The sequence below is a fragment of the Dendrobium catenatum genome, unplaced genomic scaffold (assembly GCF_001605985.2).
Source record: "Dendrobium catenatum unplaced genomic scaffold, ASM160598v2 fragScaff_scaffold_733, whole genome shotgun sequence".
NCBI lineage: Eukaryota > Viridiplantae > Streptophyta > Magnoliopsida > Asparagales > Orchidaceae > Dendrobium > Dendrobium catenatum.
The window spans coordinates 79,084-99,231 of NW_021319195.1; the positions used below are offsets into that span (position 1 = coordinate 79,084).

Consider the following 20,148-nt stretch of genomic DNA (forward strand, 5'->3'; position numbering starts at 1 on the left):
GTAGGGGCGGTCGACGAGAGGCACAGGCGGGCAGGCAAGTGGTTGGTATTCCGCGTGCAAGGGACCAACCTAGGTATCGGGCTATGGAGTCTCGACACAAAGAGAATCAGAGAGGGAACTAAGAGAGGTAGATTGTTCACGTGAGGTTGGTTTCATGCGGCTAGAGGGACTGCAGCTCGACATGAGATGCACGACGGTTGGATAGAGTGACATCAACAGGATCGTCGGGTTGCAAGGGGGAGGCAAGTGGGTTCGGCCTATGCAAGTTCCTGCATGTGTTACCGAGAGAGTCAGAGGGAACGATCGTTCGACTGAGGTTTTAGCATGTGAGTGTCATGAGTGGGAGAGAGATCGTGGGTTAGTGAGTAGTTGTGAGATAGTGGATTAAGTTAGATTTATTTTAGTTTTAAGCTTTATTTATCATTATCATTATTATTATTGCTATTATCTGATTAAATAATATAAATATATATTTAAAATGTGCATAGATTCGATCTCATCTCGTCTGCATAAATTTTCAATTTTGTTGATCGAAAACATTAGCCAATATAGGTGTCGATTTTGGCTACTTCGATTGCCTTGAACGTGTCAGCGTTGCATGTTTCACGAATGGGTGTGGTTTTGTCAATCTTGACTTTTGGTCAACACATTTTCAACAACTGTCGTGCGACGTCGAGTCATTTGCTCACCATTTTAGTCGCATTTCATTAATTCAATGTCAATACCGTTATTGAGGTCAACAAAAAAGTAATTAAAACATAAAGGTGTTAAAATTGATATAACAAAGATTGAATACATGATATGCAATTTCAGGGAGTGTGATATTAACAATTATCAATCAATATCATTAGAAGATAAAATGATAACTAAGTATGATGGTGTGGTTATATAATATAAAAAATGGAGGATCATGACATCAGTTCTAGAATATGATCATAACATCAGTTGTTAAAAAGGAGAATAGGAGAAGTCTTAAGGAGAATTATGTAAAAATAGCATATCAAGAAAACTTGAAAGATAAATTTTATGAACTTCAATTATGCCGACAATGCTATATATTCAAGTTTTGGCAGTAAAAATAAATAAAGATAAATAAAGAAACTATTATATAAGATAATAAATTAAAAAAAAATTATATTATAAGAACGATTAGAGTGGAATTTCTTGAAAATAAGTTAAATGAAAATAGAATTGCTCTGAGCTTGTGCAATGAAGGATAAAAAAAACACCCATAAGATGAATTAGGAAGGAGAAAAATATAGACCTAACATAACCTGGATAAAAGCCATTCAAAATGATTTGAAAAGAATATATTTAACACCTCAGGTATCATTTGGTAGGAACAAATGAAAAATGGGGATTCATAAAGCCAACCCTGAATAATTCGGATAAGGCCAATGATGATGATGATGAATTTATCTACTATGCAGAACTCAATATACACTCTACTATAAAAAATACTAATGCAAAACACAAATAAGGTGTACCGTAAGAGAAACCTTATTTCAATTTGAAGGAGCTCATCCGCTGCAGCTTGCATACATATATAAAGATTTAGTGAAAATATCCACAACACTTTGCCTAATATAGTTTTGATTCTTAAGAGCTTTGCTTCAGCTTTTCAAAGAAATAGCCGTGGAGCAGTACTCATTCAAATTAGTTTTTTCATGAAGAATGAGGAATGTAAATAGGATGGAGCTCATAATGCTAGTAATGTCCAAAAAGGGGAAAATGCTAAAATAAATTAATGACATACTAAGTACCTTGGGTCTAGAAACTGATGCTGCTAGTCTTGAGGCCTTGACTTGTTGCTGTGCAATCTCCACAGCCTTGCTTCCTCCAACAAAATTAGGATGTGAAGTGTTTATATAATCCATCTGCAAAAAAAGGGAGATCAAAATGGCAATATGGAAAGAATTTTACAAAAATATTTAAATCATATGAAAGTGCTGCACTAATACCAGTCTGAAAAGCATACAATTACTACTGATGAAACTTGGTATAAAATATTAATTAAATTAAATAATCAGGTTCTTTTCTTTCAAGGCAGTGAATTAGCAAAGCCATCTTATTACACTACAAAAACACTGATAGATTACTTCAATACCTCCATTTCAATTTGGTGGGTTATCATTGTTTCTGCTGGCTGAAGTCCTTCTCGTAAGAAATTTCCAATTACCTCATCCATGCACTTCCGCAGAACAGGATATCGATGAAGCTCATTTGCTAGGCTGTGATGGCTCATCTATGCCAAATTGAAGAAACAGAAGTTTCATTATTTCATTACAAGGTGCTGATTCTTCTTATAATCAAGAGTGGATGCATAGTCACACACCTTAATCAATTCATCATAGATGAATTTTGCACACTGAAGGCTTGGATCTAGTAAACGACCAATCTGCCTTCTTACAAGAACTTCAAATGGAACCTAATCAGATTCACCAAGGGATAAGAGATGAGTTTTAGAAGACTAGCAATGAAAAGAACAAAAAACCATTCATTCTCTTCATTCTTGTTTCAGGAATGCATACATAAGCAGTTACCTCAGGTACAAACAAAGCACTTCTAGGACCAGTGGCATTTTGAATAGCCATGCGAATGTCCTCATCACTGACATCTTCACAAGGATCAACTTCCTGCAGGTATATATGCATATTACCATCTTTGCTTCATTTTTTAAGAAGTAAATTGCATGGCGATGAAATTAAATTACTGAAGAGCCATTTTTTTAGGTAATAAAATATTCATGTTATTAAAATCAAAAGTAATTCGTATGAAACTAAAAAAAAAATCAGAATTATACAAAATGTATGAGCTTTAATATGCTTAGCACACGTGCAAAGTCTAGAAGCAAGTCCAACCTCTAAACTCTTCACAAAAATTGTCTGGAAAATATAATGAATCCGTGCCCCACCAGAAAGCTCAGCTGTTGATAATTCCTCATTTTTCCCCTCAATCATTGAAGTAAAAGCTGCACAAAATCTAACATTTAGATTGATGAAAAATGGAGGAAATTTAATAAAGCTTCCACCCATATCAGCACATTATTAGAGAATTCGGCATGTTCCTTCAAATCGTGTCTAAACTAACTAGCAGCTATACTGCACTCTCCAATTTATGTTGACTAAAAGTGCTCTGACAACAATTGGCACAAACTAATGAAGAATACATAAAACGAAATGCACATCAAACCAAATAATGGGGAAGTTTGGATTCTCTTAGCATACATTTAACTATAAAATATAAGAATAACCAAAGCAGTACCGCATGTCACTTTTCTAGACTTCTGTTAACCCAACAATTAGGGCTAATAAACTAATGGATGATTAAGCTAACTAAACCTTGTTTCAATAAAATTAGGATCAATTAACTTTGCCTAATTAATTAAATTAAGCCTTTGATGGCAAAATTTGGGCTCAATGTCAGCTTTTCCAAGGACAAGTTAACCTAAGTAGGTCTCAATTAGTCCACTTGGGAATCCAAGGTTGGGTTTAAATAAATGTGGAGTAAACAAAAATCTCATTAATTAAAAAATATTGGATGCAAGCTATTATATAGACTAATCATAAAAAAGAAGAATATTAGCCAACACCAAAATGAAAAACACATCTACAATTATATAATACAAATAACCAACACCCTACTTTGAAAATATAGAATTAAACTTTAAATCTAGAGATTCATTTTTCAAGAAATCAATCTTGACTTTCTCCTTTAGTATCAATCCGTTGTATCCTAATCTCTTTTCATGGCACAAATCCATAGGATACTGATTTATTTCATTCGCATTAATCTATGAGTTCCAATACTTACCCTCAAGCTAGTGATTTTTCATTCCTATCTTCGATACAATTGCTTGAAACACTCAATTACTTATTCATTAGTAAGCACACGTGTCAGCTATAGAGCAATGGCATGCAAATCAATGCACCATTTTGCTTTTCATTAATGAGGAGTCGATCAATCTCTTTATACATTGTTAAATCATATCACACTGTTTTTTGTGCTATGTTGATTGTAGATTTATGGTGCAATAATGTCTTATCATCCAGCTCCATTCAATTTTTAAAATTCTTTAGATATATTTTAAATGACAATAATTCACAAATAATTGTTCAAAATTTTGCTTCAACACTAGATCTTGACACACTTTGCTTCTAAATAAACCATGTTACAAAATTCCCGTAAAGTAAAATGTAAACTCCAAAAGTTGGCCTTTTTCTAAAATAGGCACGACATAATTTTCATCAACTTATGCCTCGAGTAGCAGAACAATGCTTCTATGAAAATAAGTTTCCTTCATTGGAGTTACTTCCAAGTACTGTAATACTCATTTGACTGTCTACATGTAGATTTCCTTGGGATTGTGCAAGAGTAGGTTGATCACACTAATAACATAAGCTATATGTGAACATGTGGAAAGAAATGAGCCTTCCCACCAAGTGTGATACACTCCTTGACCATTGTACATCCTCCTTAGCTTCTCCAAGTTTGTGATTAAGATCTATTAGCGTACTTAGTAGTTTACATGCAATTGTTTCATTTCTTTCTAAAGGTTGGTGACATGCCTTTGTTAAGAGATGAAGATTCCTTACTTAGTCTATATGACTTCAATTCCTAGAAAGTAATCCAACGTTCTCAAAATAGTCCCATGGTTGGACAATTTTGATTCATCTTTAAGGAGTTGAGGAATTAAAATGATCCTTTAATAAAATTAGGGAAATTTTGGTCCTTCATAAAGAGTCAAGGGACCATTTTTATCATTTTCTCTTTTTGGAGGCATTGGGTCAAGATTTAGTTGAAATAATACCTCAAATTAATAGATTTAAATTGTCTGATATTGACACTCAATTGATTATTTACTACATTATAAAAGTTGAGAAGAACAAAACTCACAAGTTTCAGTGATTACTATAAAAACCCAATAAACTTGGAAGTAATCATCAAAACGATTAATGCAAGCCAACCTACACTAAAAATATTAACAATATTAGAAGGGACCAAAATCAATATGGATTAGAGGAAAAGGGAATTGAACTTTAATCCGAGATAAAAAAAAAGGAGCACATTTGTCTTTTATAGATTCCACATCACCCTGGAAGGTTTCAATATATTATCCTATTATAGGGAGGAAAGAAATCTTAATAGTCATAACTGATGGATGCCCTAATCTATGATGGTAAAGTCATATTTTACCTTTATTGGATAAACATTGCTCACAAAGAAATGGCAGATAATTTAATTTTGGGGCACTTGGTCTACATTAAAGAGCCATCTACTGTAAAAATTTTCTATTTTCTAGACAAGTATTTGTTCAATTTAAGCGATGAGTAAAGTTTCGTTTTGGACAATTTTCTTACTGCTTTCTACAACAGCTTTCAAGCGCACAGTTTTTTTTTTTTTTTTTTTTTAAAAGGGGAAAAAAAATTTTAAAAAAAAACCCAAAAAATTTTTTTTTGAAAGCGGCAAAAAACTGTTCCAAAAAAAGCCTAAATCATATGATTAGTAGCTCCTAATTTCTTGACCCGATAGTTGACAAAAGTTTAATCTGAGGCATTTCATATAATAGAGACATGAATATCACATGAATGGCCACTAAATTAGTAATTAAAAATTTCTACATATCCTTTAAAAATGTTCTCAACTGACCAATCTCATGCACGTGGAATCTTTAATATTGCTCTAACATTTTTCTCTTTTTTATTTCATAATATTGTAGTTGTGATAACGATGGAGGTTACAAAAGAAGTGGTGCTCAAAAATAGCAGGAAGGACACATAGCCATGAAAGTTTTTAAAAGAACTATGGTTTTTCAAAAGAGCTACTTGGAAAGGATGTTTACAGTAATGGAAGATATCGCATAAGGATAATCACCGGCTAACAATAAGATCAATAATGCTTCACATCGAGTAATGAATGTATGCATTGAAACGTCTAGGGAGAAAGACAATGAATGCCAAGGCACAATAACAGATAGGGGAAAAAAAGCATATAGTTATACCATACCATGAGGAGAATACGTAACTTTTTCTTATACATTCAAAATATTTGATACAAACAAATATATATATTTATATTAAAAAAAACTTGTCACCAAAATAGGAAAAAAATCTACATATTTACAAATATAAATAATTATCTACCTATTTTGAATATATAAAATCAAATTATAAATCTAGCAACAAATCTGTCCCAAACGAAGCCTATGTATCCGTGAAATCAAGGTTCCCTTTCCTAGCATCAATATGTGGGGTCTTAATTTATTTCCATAATATTTTCGTTGGATCATGATTTCCTTTATTGGCCTTAATTTGTGGATTCCAACATTAATCTTTTTCATGATCAATCTTAGGTTTGATTAATTTAACAATGATTTTTTGGCTACACAACATAGGCTGAATTAGTAATACTTGGGACAAATTAAATTAAAGGGGGTGAACTTCAAAATAGTCCATCGACAATTCAGATCTTTTTTCTTTAGTCATGGAAGTTCTCACTACACATTTGCAAGAGGTTGTACCCTGGAGTATGCTTTTTGCTGATGATATTCTTCTTATTGATAAGACTAGAGAGAGTTGAAGGTAAACTCGAATTATGGAGGTCAACCTTAGAGTCTAAAGCCTTTCGTTTGAGTAGATCAAAAACTGAATATATGGAATATAATTTTAGAAATAATAGTTCTAATGGAGGGATTGTGACTTAGGGTGATCAAGTCATTAATAAGAGTGCAAGTTTTAGATATCTTGGGTCTATTCTTCAGAGTGATGGTGAAATAGATGAGGATATTATTAGTATAATTCAAGTTGGATGGTTGAAGTGAAAGGAATGCATTGGGCTTGTTGTGTGATAGAAAAGTTTCCCTCAAACTTAAGGAAAAATTCTATAATATGGTGGTTAAACCTGCAATGCTTTATGGTGCAGAATGCTGGCAATTTAAAGAGAAGCATAATATTAAGTTAAGTGTTGCAGAGATGAGGATGCTTAGGTGAATGAGTGGCTTTACTCTTAGAGACAGGATACGAAATGAGCATATACGTGAAAAGGTTGGAGTGGCTCCAATGGAAGATAAGATTATAAAGAGTCGTTTTAGATGGTTTGGTTTAGGGGTGCAAGTGAGCCGAGCCGGCTCAAGCTCGACTCATTTATGAGCTCGTGAGCCGAGCTTATCGGGCTCACAAGTCGAACTCAAGCTCGTTTAGTAAACGAGCTCGAGTTCGAGCTTGAGCTCGCATGCCGGCTCGAATAATTTTTTTTTTATAAAATTAAGTAATTACTATTTTTATTAATTTTAAATCTAAAAATAAATGGTTGCAGTTAATTTTAAAAAAAAATTGCATCTCCAGTCAACAGCTTTCATATGGGATATGTTCCCAAGAGCTGTCAAATGCTAATGAGTTAGATGTTTTATCCAAGAGAAAAAAAAACTTGAGTTAAATGTTTTATCCACCGGAAAAAGCAACAGATCAGCGGCTGGAATAGAATATTGGGAAATGTTTCATTGCTTTATCCACAGGAAAACGCAAAGGACAAGTCTTTTTATACGATAGAAAATAAAAAAACGTGCCCGCTGCAAGCCTGCAACATCGTCGGCTCATTGGCCGAGATATTTTTTCTCCTGCACACCGCTGGCCCGCTGGCCGAGAAATGGGTGAGAAAAAGGCAAATTGCGAGCGGGAAACTGAACTAGAGCGGCTCGACAAGCTCATTTATGTGTCGCGAGTCCAGCTCGAGCTCTACTCGAGTTCGAGCTCGGTATTTGACTCGCGAGTCGATCTCGAACACCTCCTGACTCAAGGTCGACTCAACTCGTTTGCACCCCTAGTTTGGTCACATAAAATGGTTGTCTTCCGATGACCCGGTTAGGAAAGTAGATATATTAGATTTGACTTATATTAAGAAGGGTAGAGGTAGACCTAAAAAGGCTTGGTTAGAAATATTAAAAATGACCTTTCTTTATTAGATTTAATTGAGAATTTAACTTACAACGCAATAAAAAAAATAAAAAATAAAAAAAATTTACAACGCACAATGGAGAAAAAGAATTCATATAACCCACGACTGGCAATAAGGATCATTTGGTCAAATTGGGTTTATTAGCTAAGTAAACCAGGGTCTATGATAACTTGTGATGACAAAACCATGTGATCTTAAATTCTTAATTAAGTCTATCAATATCCCCCACAATCCACTTCAAACTAAAGTTGATAAATTTCATTTATCCTAAACCAAAATTGTTGCAATATAGACTTTGCATTTAGCGCCTCTCAGATAGCATTAATCGAAAATTCTCTCTCATCATCAAGAGGGTAATTAAACATAGGAGTTAAACCTAGAAAATTATCATAAAGTCCTCGCAAATGAGGGTGACATATATCTAAGATTGTCTTATCTATTTAATCTGCCTTCTAAAAGTTTAACCTAGATCAACGAGAGCCAGGCATGAATTTTTGGATCCCACAATTCTAGAGTATAAAATCTCTATAGATGGTCTAATAAGTTAATAGGGCTCCAACAAAGTCATCATTACTTTAAAAAAGGAATTATTCTAAATCAGATAATTAAATTGTAATGCATTATTATCTGAGTTTGATGATTAATCTTCCTAGGATCCTATCCATATTGCAGCCAACATACAAGTAAAGAAGTGATATAAAAAGAATATCATTTACATATTCAAGCTTCCAGATAATTAAGATTTACATGAGGCATACATGAGACATTTCATGGCACAAGACTAGCTCAACAAGATTAGAATTTTTTTATTACAAGATTAAAGAATATCAAAAAATCTTCATCATTACCTTCACAGTATTTCGTAAGAATGTTCAAAAGTTTCACACCCTGTCCAGCCTGTAGCAAGAAACCATACAGAAGAAACGTTGTTACACGGTTCAAACACAAAAGAAACATATGAGTAACAAAATTTCAATACCAGTCCTCCATATGGAATATGAAGATAAAAAAAATGATGGTAATTAAAAACGTGAGTAACTTTACGTATGAATAAGAAGGAAAATGCCCAGCGATGCCCTGGAATCTAAGAAAATTCAACTTGGAAAGACAATAATACCACTAATAAATTCTAACTCATACCACGGGAACAAATTAAACTCCACACAAACGGTTTGACAATAAAATAGCATACAATTAACCATTGTAAGCCACAAACCTGAGTTTTGTTTCAAGAACCAAAAGAGGATCATGGAACAAGATGACTTAAATGATCCACCAGATCAAAAAAGTCACAACATTTGTGCAAACTACTCAAAAAGTAATTATATAGGAAGAAAAAATTAGAGCCAAATGATCATGCAGGCAAAATTAGCGTTAGAGGATCAGAAAGGATGATGATATACTAACAATAATATGATTAAAAGTTATTTACAATATATTTTGCAAACCTAAAAAGATTAACACCTCCCGTGGCACCTAGCAAGGAAGAATAAAAAATGATGATCAACAAAGCCACCGCAAAATAGTTTAGACAAGACTGATGATGACGATGATGATGACTGATAAAGTACTTTTTTGTGGGGAAGAGAAAACCTAAGCTAATGCTGTTTTCCAGCTCCCTAATGTTGTGGAAAAAATAACACGAATAGCAAACCAAAATGACTCATAATCCTAGCAATTTGGATGCATTATACCAAGATTATCAATAATATTAAATAATTTTTTGGTAAATTTTACATTTGTGAGTTGGAATAATGCTTTAAGTTTACACATTCAGTTTTGCAGAGAAATAACTGTTAGACCGGTCCATAGAGGACCGGTCCAGCCGGCCCAATCCATTGGGCCGGCTCTGTTCGTTTACGGGAGAAGAAAGCCGGTGGAAACAGCAGGGAGCTGGAAACAGCAGGGAGGAAATAGGGTGGGGTCCACTTGTTTTTCAAATTGAATCTTGGAGCCAAAAGAAGTGGAAGCAAGGGCAATTAGGTCCTTTCATGTTATTTTTGAATTGTATGCATTAAGTAGGGAGAAAAGGATAGATTAGGGTTATGTGAAATTTGTTTTGAGTTTTCTTGTTCTTCTTTGGTGGCTAGGGCTCTAGATCGAATTCTAGAGATTGGAAGAGTGCGATCCTCCTCTCGAATAGAGGATCCTTGTATCTTTGCTATTTTCCTTGCATCTACTAGTAAAATACAAATCTTTTCTCCAAATTTCTCTCAGTTTTTTCCCTGCTTTTCTACTGTTTTGGCTGTTTTCCTGCTGTGGACAGCAGCTTGCTTTGAGAATTGTTGTAAAAGTGAGTAGGAAATACTTAAAATCAAGTATTTCCTATCAATAACCCCTATTACAAGCTTCAGTCACCTTTCCTTTCAGAATTTCAGAAATCATGAAGAAAGACAAAAAAATCAAAACATTTCCTGCAAACAAACTAAAACAGCTTAAAACAAAAAAGAGCTCAAATTGATAATGATGATGTTGATGAATACTAGAACGATGCATGTCAATCCCCTTACAGATATATATGAAAAGTCACTTTTTAAGGATCAAATTCACCATGTGATGGAAAAAAATGGTAATTTCCATTGAACTTTCTTTATCATCCTACTGCAAAAATGATGTGTAGGAGAAATTGTCATCATTAACAGATTACATATTTTGTGATCAAGCACGGCATAAAAAATGATATATTATCCCAAAGGATAAAAATACAATTTTCCTATGGACTCGATGATAAAAATTTACCACATTGAAATTTAAATAGAGATTTTCTCTCATTCAATAATTGGTTGACTATGTTTTATTTTATTATGAGGTCCAGATGTCCTATAGGGGCACACTCCTATGGTTAATTATATCTCAGGCATTTAGTACTTAAGAAAACTTTTGATTAAACTAGTGGTTTCCTTTCTTTTGAAAATCATCAATTATTGGCTAAAGATCTTCATTTTGATATTTATGAAATTCTTGTTTAAAGATTTTGCTCTTTAGGAATTTCAAGAATAAAGGGATCAACTTTAAATTAGATTTCTTGAAAATGACATCTAAATGAGCGAAGTGTAGGAGTACTTGAATCTGAGGGAAAACTCAGAGGTATTCAAACTATTCTATGTTGGGCTTTACATTTTAGAATCAAATTTTATTTAGGTTGATCATTTTAATTTAGAATATTGAGGCTTATATTCCAACACATGTTGGAGGAAATGCTCGAAAGATGATAGATAATGAAGTGACTAAAGTCAACATCTATCTCAAACCCTAGAACTAAGGTAAGGAATACTGAGGGGTAGTGCCTCGAACCTAAGTCAACGAAGTACAACGAACTTACAAATTCCACCTCACATGAAGCATAGCCAGCCTGACATTTGGATTTACTAATCTGCATGGAAAGAGCTACCAACTAACCCACCTAATTGTTTTTAAAACAATGAAATTCAATCTCAAATGCATATGTAGAGTAGGAAAGGTTATTTTTATTTAGAGGGCTTACAGCTTGGCTTTTAGGCCAAGATGCGATGCCTAACATGTGGGTAGGCACAATGCTGACTCACAAAGAAAATAGATTTTGTTATCTAATCCTTAAGCGAGAGCTTTTCTATATATGACACGCTGGTTATGCATTATAATTTTCAATTTTGGAAAACTTTGTTCCATAAAAGGAGCAATGCATCTTTTTCTTATATTAGAAAGATTCTCTATGATTGATTTTAAGATTGTTTACATTTTAATGAATAAAAATCTTAATTTTTTCTCTAAGAGCCTACCGCATCAAACAAGTCCGGGCCATCCCTAAGCAAAAACAAAGAAGAAACATAAGAAAAACATGTATTTTCTATTACGCAATCAAGTAAACAATCAACATATGCTTTTTATATAAAATCAATCAAAATTGAAATGTAAACATTTGTTGACCTCTGTAACTAAACCCAAAAGAAATGAAATAAAAAGGGGATAAGATGATGACATGCCGAGCCCATACAGCAAATCCCGCAAAAAATCATACCGCCTACTATAGTGTCGCGTCCCAAGTCTGCGAACAGCGTCGAATGTCAATTGCCTATCCATCATGTGCACTGTCGTTGTCTCTAAGTTCCTGATCGTGTCGATAAAACGAGAAATGAAGGCCTCTAGCTCGGGTCCTCTTCCACGTACAAGCTCCAGCCCGGATCTTCTTCTTCTTCTTCTTCGTTTCTTCCCTATTCGCAAGCTCCAACGCCTGGATCTCCTCCCAATCCCATCCAATCCACCTCTTATAGGCTGATCGACCCAAGGCAACACAGGCCGAAGCCCTTCCAACCCTATCTCCTCCTCCATTCACTGATCTCCCACATACCTATCCGACTAACCTTCTTCCTTTCATCAAACTTGCTTCGATGACCTGGCTTAAGGTCTCATTCGATCGAAACAAACAACAAGCCTTGTGACCTGTCCTAGTCGCCTTTGATCTAACATGCTCGCGATTTCCCCTAGTTGTAAGCATTCAACCTCTACCGCCAAGCTCCACTCGTCGAATCTAGTAGCCTTCCCTCTTCCTGATTCGACGCCAGAGTTCCCTTGTCCAACTCCACTAATCTCCATAGCCGAACTTGCACCCGATCTCCAGATAACGTCGCCACTCCCTGTCTAATCCCTACGGCCACGCCTCCTCAAGCCGCAAGTAGTCCAGAGCCTCATCCATCTACACCTTAATCGAGCCATATATATATATATATATACACACACACACACAAAATAAGGAAAAAAGTGAAAAAAGATGTGGTTGTCTCGATTTTCGTGCCCTCCACCTCGTCGGATGCCAAGGTATAATTTTCTAAATTTAAAATCCAGCATTCGACTTTTGTGTCGAGTCGGCAAACCGCCCATACACGCGTTTCTCTAGCGTGGTGGGAAGGGAACCCGGTGCGACACCTTTGGCGAGGCGGGTAGGCCCTATACAAGCTTTTCGTAGCATGGTGGGAACAATCTTAAGTACCCGTATGCGACTCTGTACCTACGGGAAAACAACTGCTTTTCTTTTGAAATAGGTACCGAAGACCCATACATGTCTTTCTCTGGCGTGATGGGATTGAAGATTTCACAGCCGCAATGTCTAAGGATACCTACCGTACACACTAAAACCGAACTGCTCTCTGTGTCTGGACTCCACGCATAATAATCTCTCCTCTCTCTAAGCTCTCTAATCTGCTCGTCTGGATGCACAAACCGCAGACTCTCGCTCGCTCTCTCCCTCTCAGACCTCAGTCGCACGAGCACGCAAGCAGAAGACTCCCTTCTCTCAGGTTCATGCCTCACTCAACTAGATAGAACCGCACGCCAGAAGTAGAATAAGTCTTGAATGCCCTTTCGCGCTTCTCCTATACACAAAATCAAGTGCACCCCGCTCGATTGTAGTTCTGTTGCAAGATAAGAGAATTTTGTCGTGATCTCTTTGCAACAGCCGTGGAAAGAAGAGGAGAAAAGGCCTAGAGCAACCGCATATTCAATTTTAGCTGCTTGGTCCGATTTTCTGATTTGGAGAAATGATGAGAAAAGACCAAAAAGTCAATTTAGCCAATTTGGGATTATAATTGGGATTAAATTGAACATGAATTGGATCAATTGGGTTAGAATTTGGTCCAAATCGGTTCTAATTAGAATAGATTTGGGTCAATTAGGGTCTGATCGGGTCAATTTTGCGAAATTGAACTCGAATAGGCGCTGAATTACATCGAATTTGGTTCGACGAGGCTGATTTGGGTTCGATTTGGCTCAATCCGATTGATTTGATTTTAATTTGATAAAATTAGGTTTAATTTGAATCAATTTAGGTCCAATTTGAGTTAATTTTGATTCGTCGACACTCGATCAAGCCTAATCGGGCTCGAAGTAGCTCGATCTAGTCTGAATCAGGCTCGACACGTAAATAAACGTCAACATGCTGCAAATTCATAATTCATCAATCAGTTAAAAAAGTTCCTTTTACACATAAAACAGCAGCCTTAAATATTGCTTTGATGATATTCCAACATAAATGTATTTTTATGCGCCAGTTAACAAAATCACATGTAAGAATAGCAATATGTATGATTCAGTATAAGTGATTTAGTGATAATAATTGCAACTCAAAACAGCATTTTATCCTGCAAAAGGACATATAACATGTGATTATACAGCCAGGACCAGCCCTGTCATTCAAGTCATAACATAAGGTGCTCCAATAGAACAACATGAAAAACAAGGACAGCTAGGCAGAGACGATGGTTGGAAAAAGAGCATGGAGATTTAAGAATTTAAGATCTTGTGCGTATTTATAAACAAAAGGTGCCTGCCAGTGCATCTTGCCCAGAAAGTTTACTTAAAGGGCCTTTCTAGTTCCATCCTCCTCTCCACGCACTCCTAACTTAAGCCCTCAGCAGTGCATTTTTAGCCCATGACGATACCAAAAAGAAACCATGGGATTGGTTATAAATCCTATCCTCCATTCGTTTATGTTGAATGTTGCATGAGATGTTACACCTATTCTAAAACAACACATACACGGCAAACGCAAGTTCTAGATAGTATTAATGAATGCAGAACAGCAAATGCAGGCCCTAGATAGTGTTGATGAACGCAAAATTACCTTTGAATTTGAAGCCAGACTGCAACCAATTACCTTCAAATCACACAATGAAGGCAACAAACCACTTCTTTCGGGACTCCAACCACTTCTTTCTTAACCTTTCAACATTAATGTTATTTACCCATCTAGATGGTGAAATGTCTCTTTTATACATGTCCAAATCACGTAAGTATTTTTTTTCAATATCTTATCTTCAATAATTACTATTCTAGCATCCCTCTAACATAATTATTTTCAATAGATCCTTTCTTATTTTGTTAGGCATCCAGCCTGAAAGTTTATTTAATTCGCCTTCCCATAAATTTTTCCTTTCTGCATTTTAGTTCAATTTTCAACAAATTCTTTTCAGCACTATTTACCTGCAGCAGGGAAAAGCAACATGAATCGCAATTTCGGGTAAAAGAAATTTTGTGTTTTTGAAGCCTTGTGCTACCATAACAGAACAGAAAAAGCGTGTGGAATTTCTTTTTTTTTTTTCCTTACTACGGTGAGCTTATGAAGTAACAAAACATATATAAAAAGTATGTTCGTCAGTTAAATTATAATTTATATGAAGGCGTGCTCAATAGCTTGGCTAATGTGGTTTTAACAATCTAAACATAATATCAAAAAACTCATTCTTAGATAACTTTAATGGAATGTTTTTCACCGCAATTAGTGTTATTCCCCAAATAAGTGGATTACTTTGATTGGTTTCTACTAAAACCAAACTCATCACAATTACTTCGTGAAGGGGGATACCAAGACAAATCAAATGCACGGCCACTGTTTACATCCAAAAGGAAATCATAATGGATTTATCATGACGTTAAATACTTAAATCAAACAGCTGTTCGGAATGGTTAGGGTGATAGACATCCCCATGAAATAATCTGACATTCTGCTAAGCTAAGTATGAAATCATAATTCTAAAAATTGAAGTTGAATGTGCAGCATCTAGTACTAGTCATACCTTTGATTCTACAACATCCCCATAGGCAGCATGCTCTTTTGCCACAGCCACCAACTGGGAATTTATGCGAGACTTCAATCCCGGAAGAACTGCCCTGATATGTTGCACCAAAATCTGAAGAGAGATGAATCATTGCAAACAAATAGCAAGCCAATTAAATTTTGGTGGAAAAACTAATTATCTTATGAATGAAAAACTTTAAAAATTCAAGAAAATGCAACTAAATTGATATGATTTCAGAAAGTTGAAACAAGAATAGCAAACAAATAGCAAGTTACTAACAATTTGCAGTAAACTTTGCCCGGACAAAACATAAAAAAGAAGATCAACGAAAGGATTGGCAAATGGAGCTCACCTGATTCAATTTCTTAGCTAATTTAGGAATTCCACAACAATGAGAGAGACCATGATATACCTAATCAACAGAGGTGTTAAGCTTAGATTTGAAGATTATAAAAAATACCAGTCATGGATGGCTATCTTAGTAACTGTGAGAGTCAAATTCATCAAGTTGCTAATCACGTACAGGCTGACGTCGAAAGAATGTCTCTTCATTGGCCAATGCATCTTTTATGCTTCGATTTAGATTGATATCCTGAATGCATAAAGAAAAAAAAATCATAAGGAATCAGGAGTGGAACTAAGGTAACATGGGAGTTTAAGCCTTGTATGGGCACAAATTCCACAAATAACAACTTTTGATCCATAATTTTGTTCGATCAAAAGAATACTACACTCATAAGTAGAAACAACCAAAAGAAGCATATTTTAAATTTCTCACTTATACCATCCCTTTCTGACAACTACGAAAAAAAAAGCTGTCTATCATAATTATGAAATAACCAAGTCCCTTCATGTTGTCTGCTTTTGAAACAAATAAATAGGTCCACCATACGCTTGTATTTGACAATCAAACCAATTCTATGCTGCTTTTATGCATTATATGAGAAAAATTCAGCTGCAAGCAAAAAACGGCAACCGCACCCATGGTTGTACATACAACATATATTTTATCTGCCATAAATTTAAACCCATAAGATATCTGGATGGAATAAGACTATGCTGAGCACTTTGGTCTATGCTGAGCCCTTCGGTGTATTGAATCTAGATGGATGAGGCTATGCGTTGAGCCCTTTGGTGCATTGAATGTGATCAAGGAGGCTATTCTAGCATTGGGCTGGGCTAACACTAGTCCAGTTGATGTAGAACGGGTAGGAGGCTCTGCTAGGGAGAGGATCCTTTGCAGGAATTTTCAGGACAGCAGCAGTTTTGAAGCTTCAAGTTGATGAGAATCCAAGAACCACTGCAGGAATTTTCTGGCAGCAGCTTTGGAGAGCAGGAAATCCAACGTAGGATAGGGTTTGGGAGGAGTTTGTAGAGGAAAAACAGCACAGGAGCCTTGGGGAAGAGTTCGGCCAGCAGGGGAGAAAAGCCTGAGAATAAATTCAGATTTTGGAGCCAAAATCTGAGAGAAATCTCAGGATTCTGGGCTTTGGACGACTCGGCCGGCAGCAGATTGAAATTCCCAATCTTTTCCCAAAGAGGAACCAATGAAATCTGGACAGATTTCAGGGAAAATCCAGGGAAGGGGGGGAACGGCGGGATGTAAAGAGAATTAGGGAATTTATTTCCTTATTCCACTCTCAGCCTAGGGAAGTAATTAAAGGCTTGAGTTTTGAATATCACGGCTGGTGGGAAAGAGGAAATATTTCCAAGGAAAAGTAATGGTTTAGCTTCAGGTTTTTATTCAAAACCTGAGAGAAAATTCTGGTAGAAGGGGGGAATTTATTTCCTAAGCTGTTACGTGGAGTTAGAAAATAAATTAATACATGGGGGTCGGAAAATTCAACCAGCAAAGATCAAGGAGAATTGAAATCACTTCCTAAAACAAAGTGGAGGTTTTAGGAAATAATTCCAAAACCAAGCAGGAGGAGCCGGTGGCATTAAGGGATATGGGAGGGATTTAATGAAAGCATTTAAGGCTTCTTTATTGGGTTTTAGGAATTAGGAAAGTAAATAACCTAATCCAATTTAAATTTCAAATTCAAACGGATTTAGATTAAAACTTTCCTAAAATAGGGGAGTTAAAATAGGAAAGAATTTGAATTCAAATTTAAATGAATTTGAATCTCAGAATTTTCCAACTTTAGTCTCCAACCCAATTAGGAAACTCAAGGGGAAAGGAGAAAAGATGAGGAAGTTTGGAAATAAATCCAAGTGGATTTATTGGAGGGGCCGGTGGCATCATGAGGGTGGGAATTTAGGGAGAGATTGATGAGGGTTTCCAAACAAGGCTAATTTAATTTGGAGGGATTAATGACTCATCACCTTGCAATTCAAATTTGAATTTTGAATTGGAGAGTTAAAACCTTCCAAATATGGATCAAATTCAATTAGGAAAGATTTCAAATTTGAAATTTGAAATCCAAAGTTGTCATGGATTTTCTCTCGCGATTTTGCCAACCCAAATTGGAAAGAGGCATGGCCATGGGAAGAGGAGGGGGTGAGGTGGCCGGCGGCTAGGGAGCCATGGCCGGCGGTTGGGAGGATTTTCTAGACAGGTGGCCGGCGGCTTATGGAGGAAAAGGAGACGACGATGGTGGACGTAGGTAGAGGATGACGACGACGGCTAGGAACAATAAGAAGGAACGAAACAAAACAAAGAAGAGATAAAAACGAAAGATACAGGATAAAAACCGCGAGCCTTGGACTCTTCCGAATACTGACGGGTGATGCTTTGCCCTTCTCCAAGGGACTTCAAGTCACGAGCCCGGACCCATCCTGCGGCTGGTGAAAACTCCGATTCCTTCCCATAGGAATCTCACTATCATCCTCTCCCAAGAACACAAGTGTGGAACACAAATTTTTAATATCAATCATCCATCCCTATTACAATAGCTTAAGGCCCTATATATAGGCCACAACATAAGAAAACTCAAAATACAACATTGCCCCTTAGGCCACAACACCAACCTAGGGGTAAAACCGGAAATACATCAAATAAGAACTAAAATTTAGAAAAATAACTCATAATTGAAGATTTAAATTATAGTCGTCGATTTACGACGCCTCCTGTGATAGATGCGCCAAATCTTCGTACTGGTGTCCGCATCACCAGTTCAATAACAAGTGAGTATAAATGATTCACCACATCAGGGCTAGCATAAACTAAAATAAGAAAAAAAAATTGTAATCAACGTCAATTCATCAAAATTAGACAATTGTACTGCCATATGATTTTCTTATTAAAACAATAATAAATTATTCAATGACAGATGCCGCCCATGCAATGAGGAAAGAGAAAAAAACAACATCCTCTCTTCTTAATTATAACCCAAATCTCCCCCTAACTCCCTCCACAATAATCTACATCACCTTGCTTTTTAATAGAAATTGGTCACTGATTTAAAATAATTTGTCAAGGCACCAATCTACAAGGCCATCAAGATGTAGTTATGGAAAAGACTGCACTGTATGATGAATCTAAATGATTCACCACATCGGGGCTAGCCTAAACTACATTAAGAAAAACTGAAAAAGAGGCATTGTAATCAAAGTTGATAAATCAAAATTGAAAATTTTATATCCATATGACTTTGTTATTAAAACAAAATAAATTATTCAATGACGGTGGCTGCCCATGCAAGGGGGGAAAGAGAGAGAAAATAGTTATCCCTCAACTTATTTATCTCCCTAATCTCCCCATAAATCCCTCCACAACAATCTACATGTTGACCTGCTGTATAAAACAAAATAAAATAAAATAAAATAAAATAATCTCATACATGTCCGGCCACGTTAGAGCGCCGAATTCAGCACGTCGTCGCCGCCCAAATCGCGCACATCCCGCACTTCGCACGTCGAAGTCGCCTCACGCACGACCTCGTGTCGTTAAAGAGCCAAGGAAAAGAGGCCGAAGGCCTCTTTCTCTCATTCCCGCTCTTGTCTCTCACTTTCACTCTCTCCTTCGACACCCTCGTAGCTGTGCGACTCCTCTCCTCCGACGACGCTTCCAATTGGATCGGAAGTGACGAACTTTGATCGGAAGCAAGAAACGAAGCTCGCCTCTTCTTCGTCTCCTTCGTGGCTGGTCCGACTTCGCTGCTTCGACGACGTTCCCCTGCTGTTCGACCGGAAGTTACGACAATTTGATCGGGATCAATAGCCGGAGCTCGTCGTTTCTCTGGCTCCCTCTAGACCGTTCGACTTTGCTCCTCCAGGCGCCTCAGTGGCTGGTCGACGTCGCTCCTTCGGCTCCGTTCGTGGCAGTTCGGCTTTGCTCCTTCGACGGATTTCCCTTCCTGTTCGGCCGGAAGTTACGACATTTAGATCGGAAGTTATTGCATTTTGATCGGAAGCAACTCAGGAGCTTGCGGCTGTGAAGGCTCCTTGTGACCGGTCGACTTAGCTCCTTCTGCGGCTTGCCCTTCCTGTTGAATCGGAAGTTACACCATTTTGATCGACAGCAACAACAGGAACTCGTGGCTGTGAAGGTAACTTTCTACCCTTCACGTGTTCCTTCGGCCAAATCCATTGAACCCGTCGAACCCGAGAGAGAGAGGGAGAGATTAATTAGTTTATTTTAATTAAAATTAATTTTTAATTAATGTTAATTTTAATTATGTTAATTAATTATAATTAGTATAAT

At 36.4% G+C, this 20,148-nt stretch overlaps 1 protein-coding gene across 1 annotated transcript in view; it reads right to left on the bottom strand.

The window, feature by feature from the left end:
• The window catches only part of LOC110109562 (dynamin-related protein 3A-like), a 52,634-nt gene that overhangs the window by 9,770 nt on the left and 22,716 nt on the right, over positions 1–20,148 (bottom strand). The window contains exons 5-13 of the mRNA XM_020840691.2: positions 16,027–16,095; positions 15,856–15,915; positions 15,501–15,614; positions 8,802–8,850; positions 2,862–2,971; positions 2,544–2,636; positions 2,336–2,428; positions 2,108–2,245; positions 1,764–1,877 (exon numbers count right to left, since the gene is read on the bottom strand). Coding sequence (XP_020696350.1) covers positions 1,764–1,877; positions 2,108–2,245; positions 2,336–2,428; positions 2,544–2,636; positions 2,862–2,971; positions 8,802–8,850; positions 15,501–15,614; positions 15,856–15,915; positions 16,027–16,095 — 840 coding nt within the window. The remainder of the gene's footprint in view (positions 1–1,763; positions 1,878–2,107; positions 2,246–2,335; positions 2,429–2,543; positions 2,637–2,861; positions 2,972–8,801; positions 8,851–15,500; positions 15,615–15,855; positions 15,916–16,026; positions 16,096–20,148) is intronic.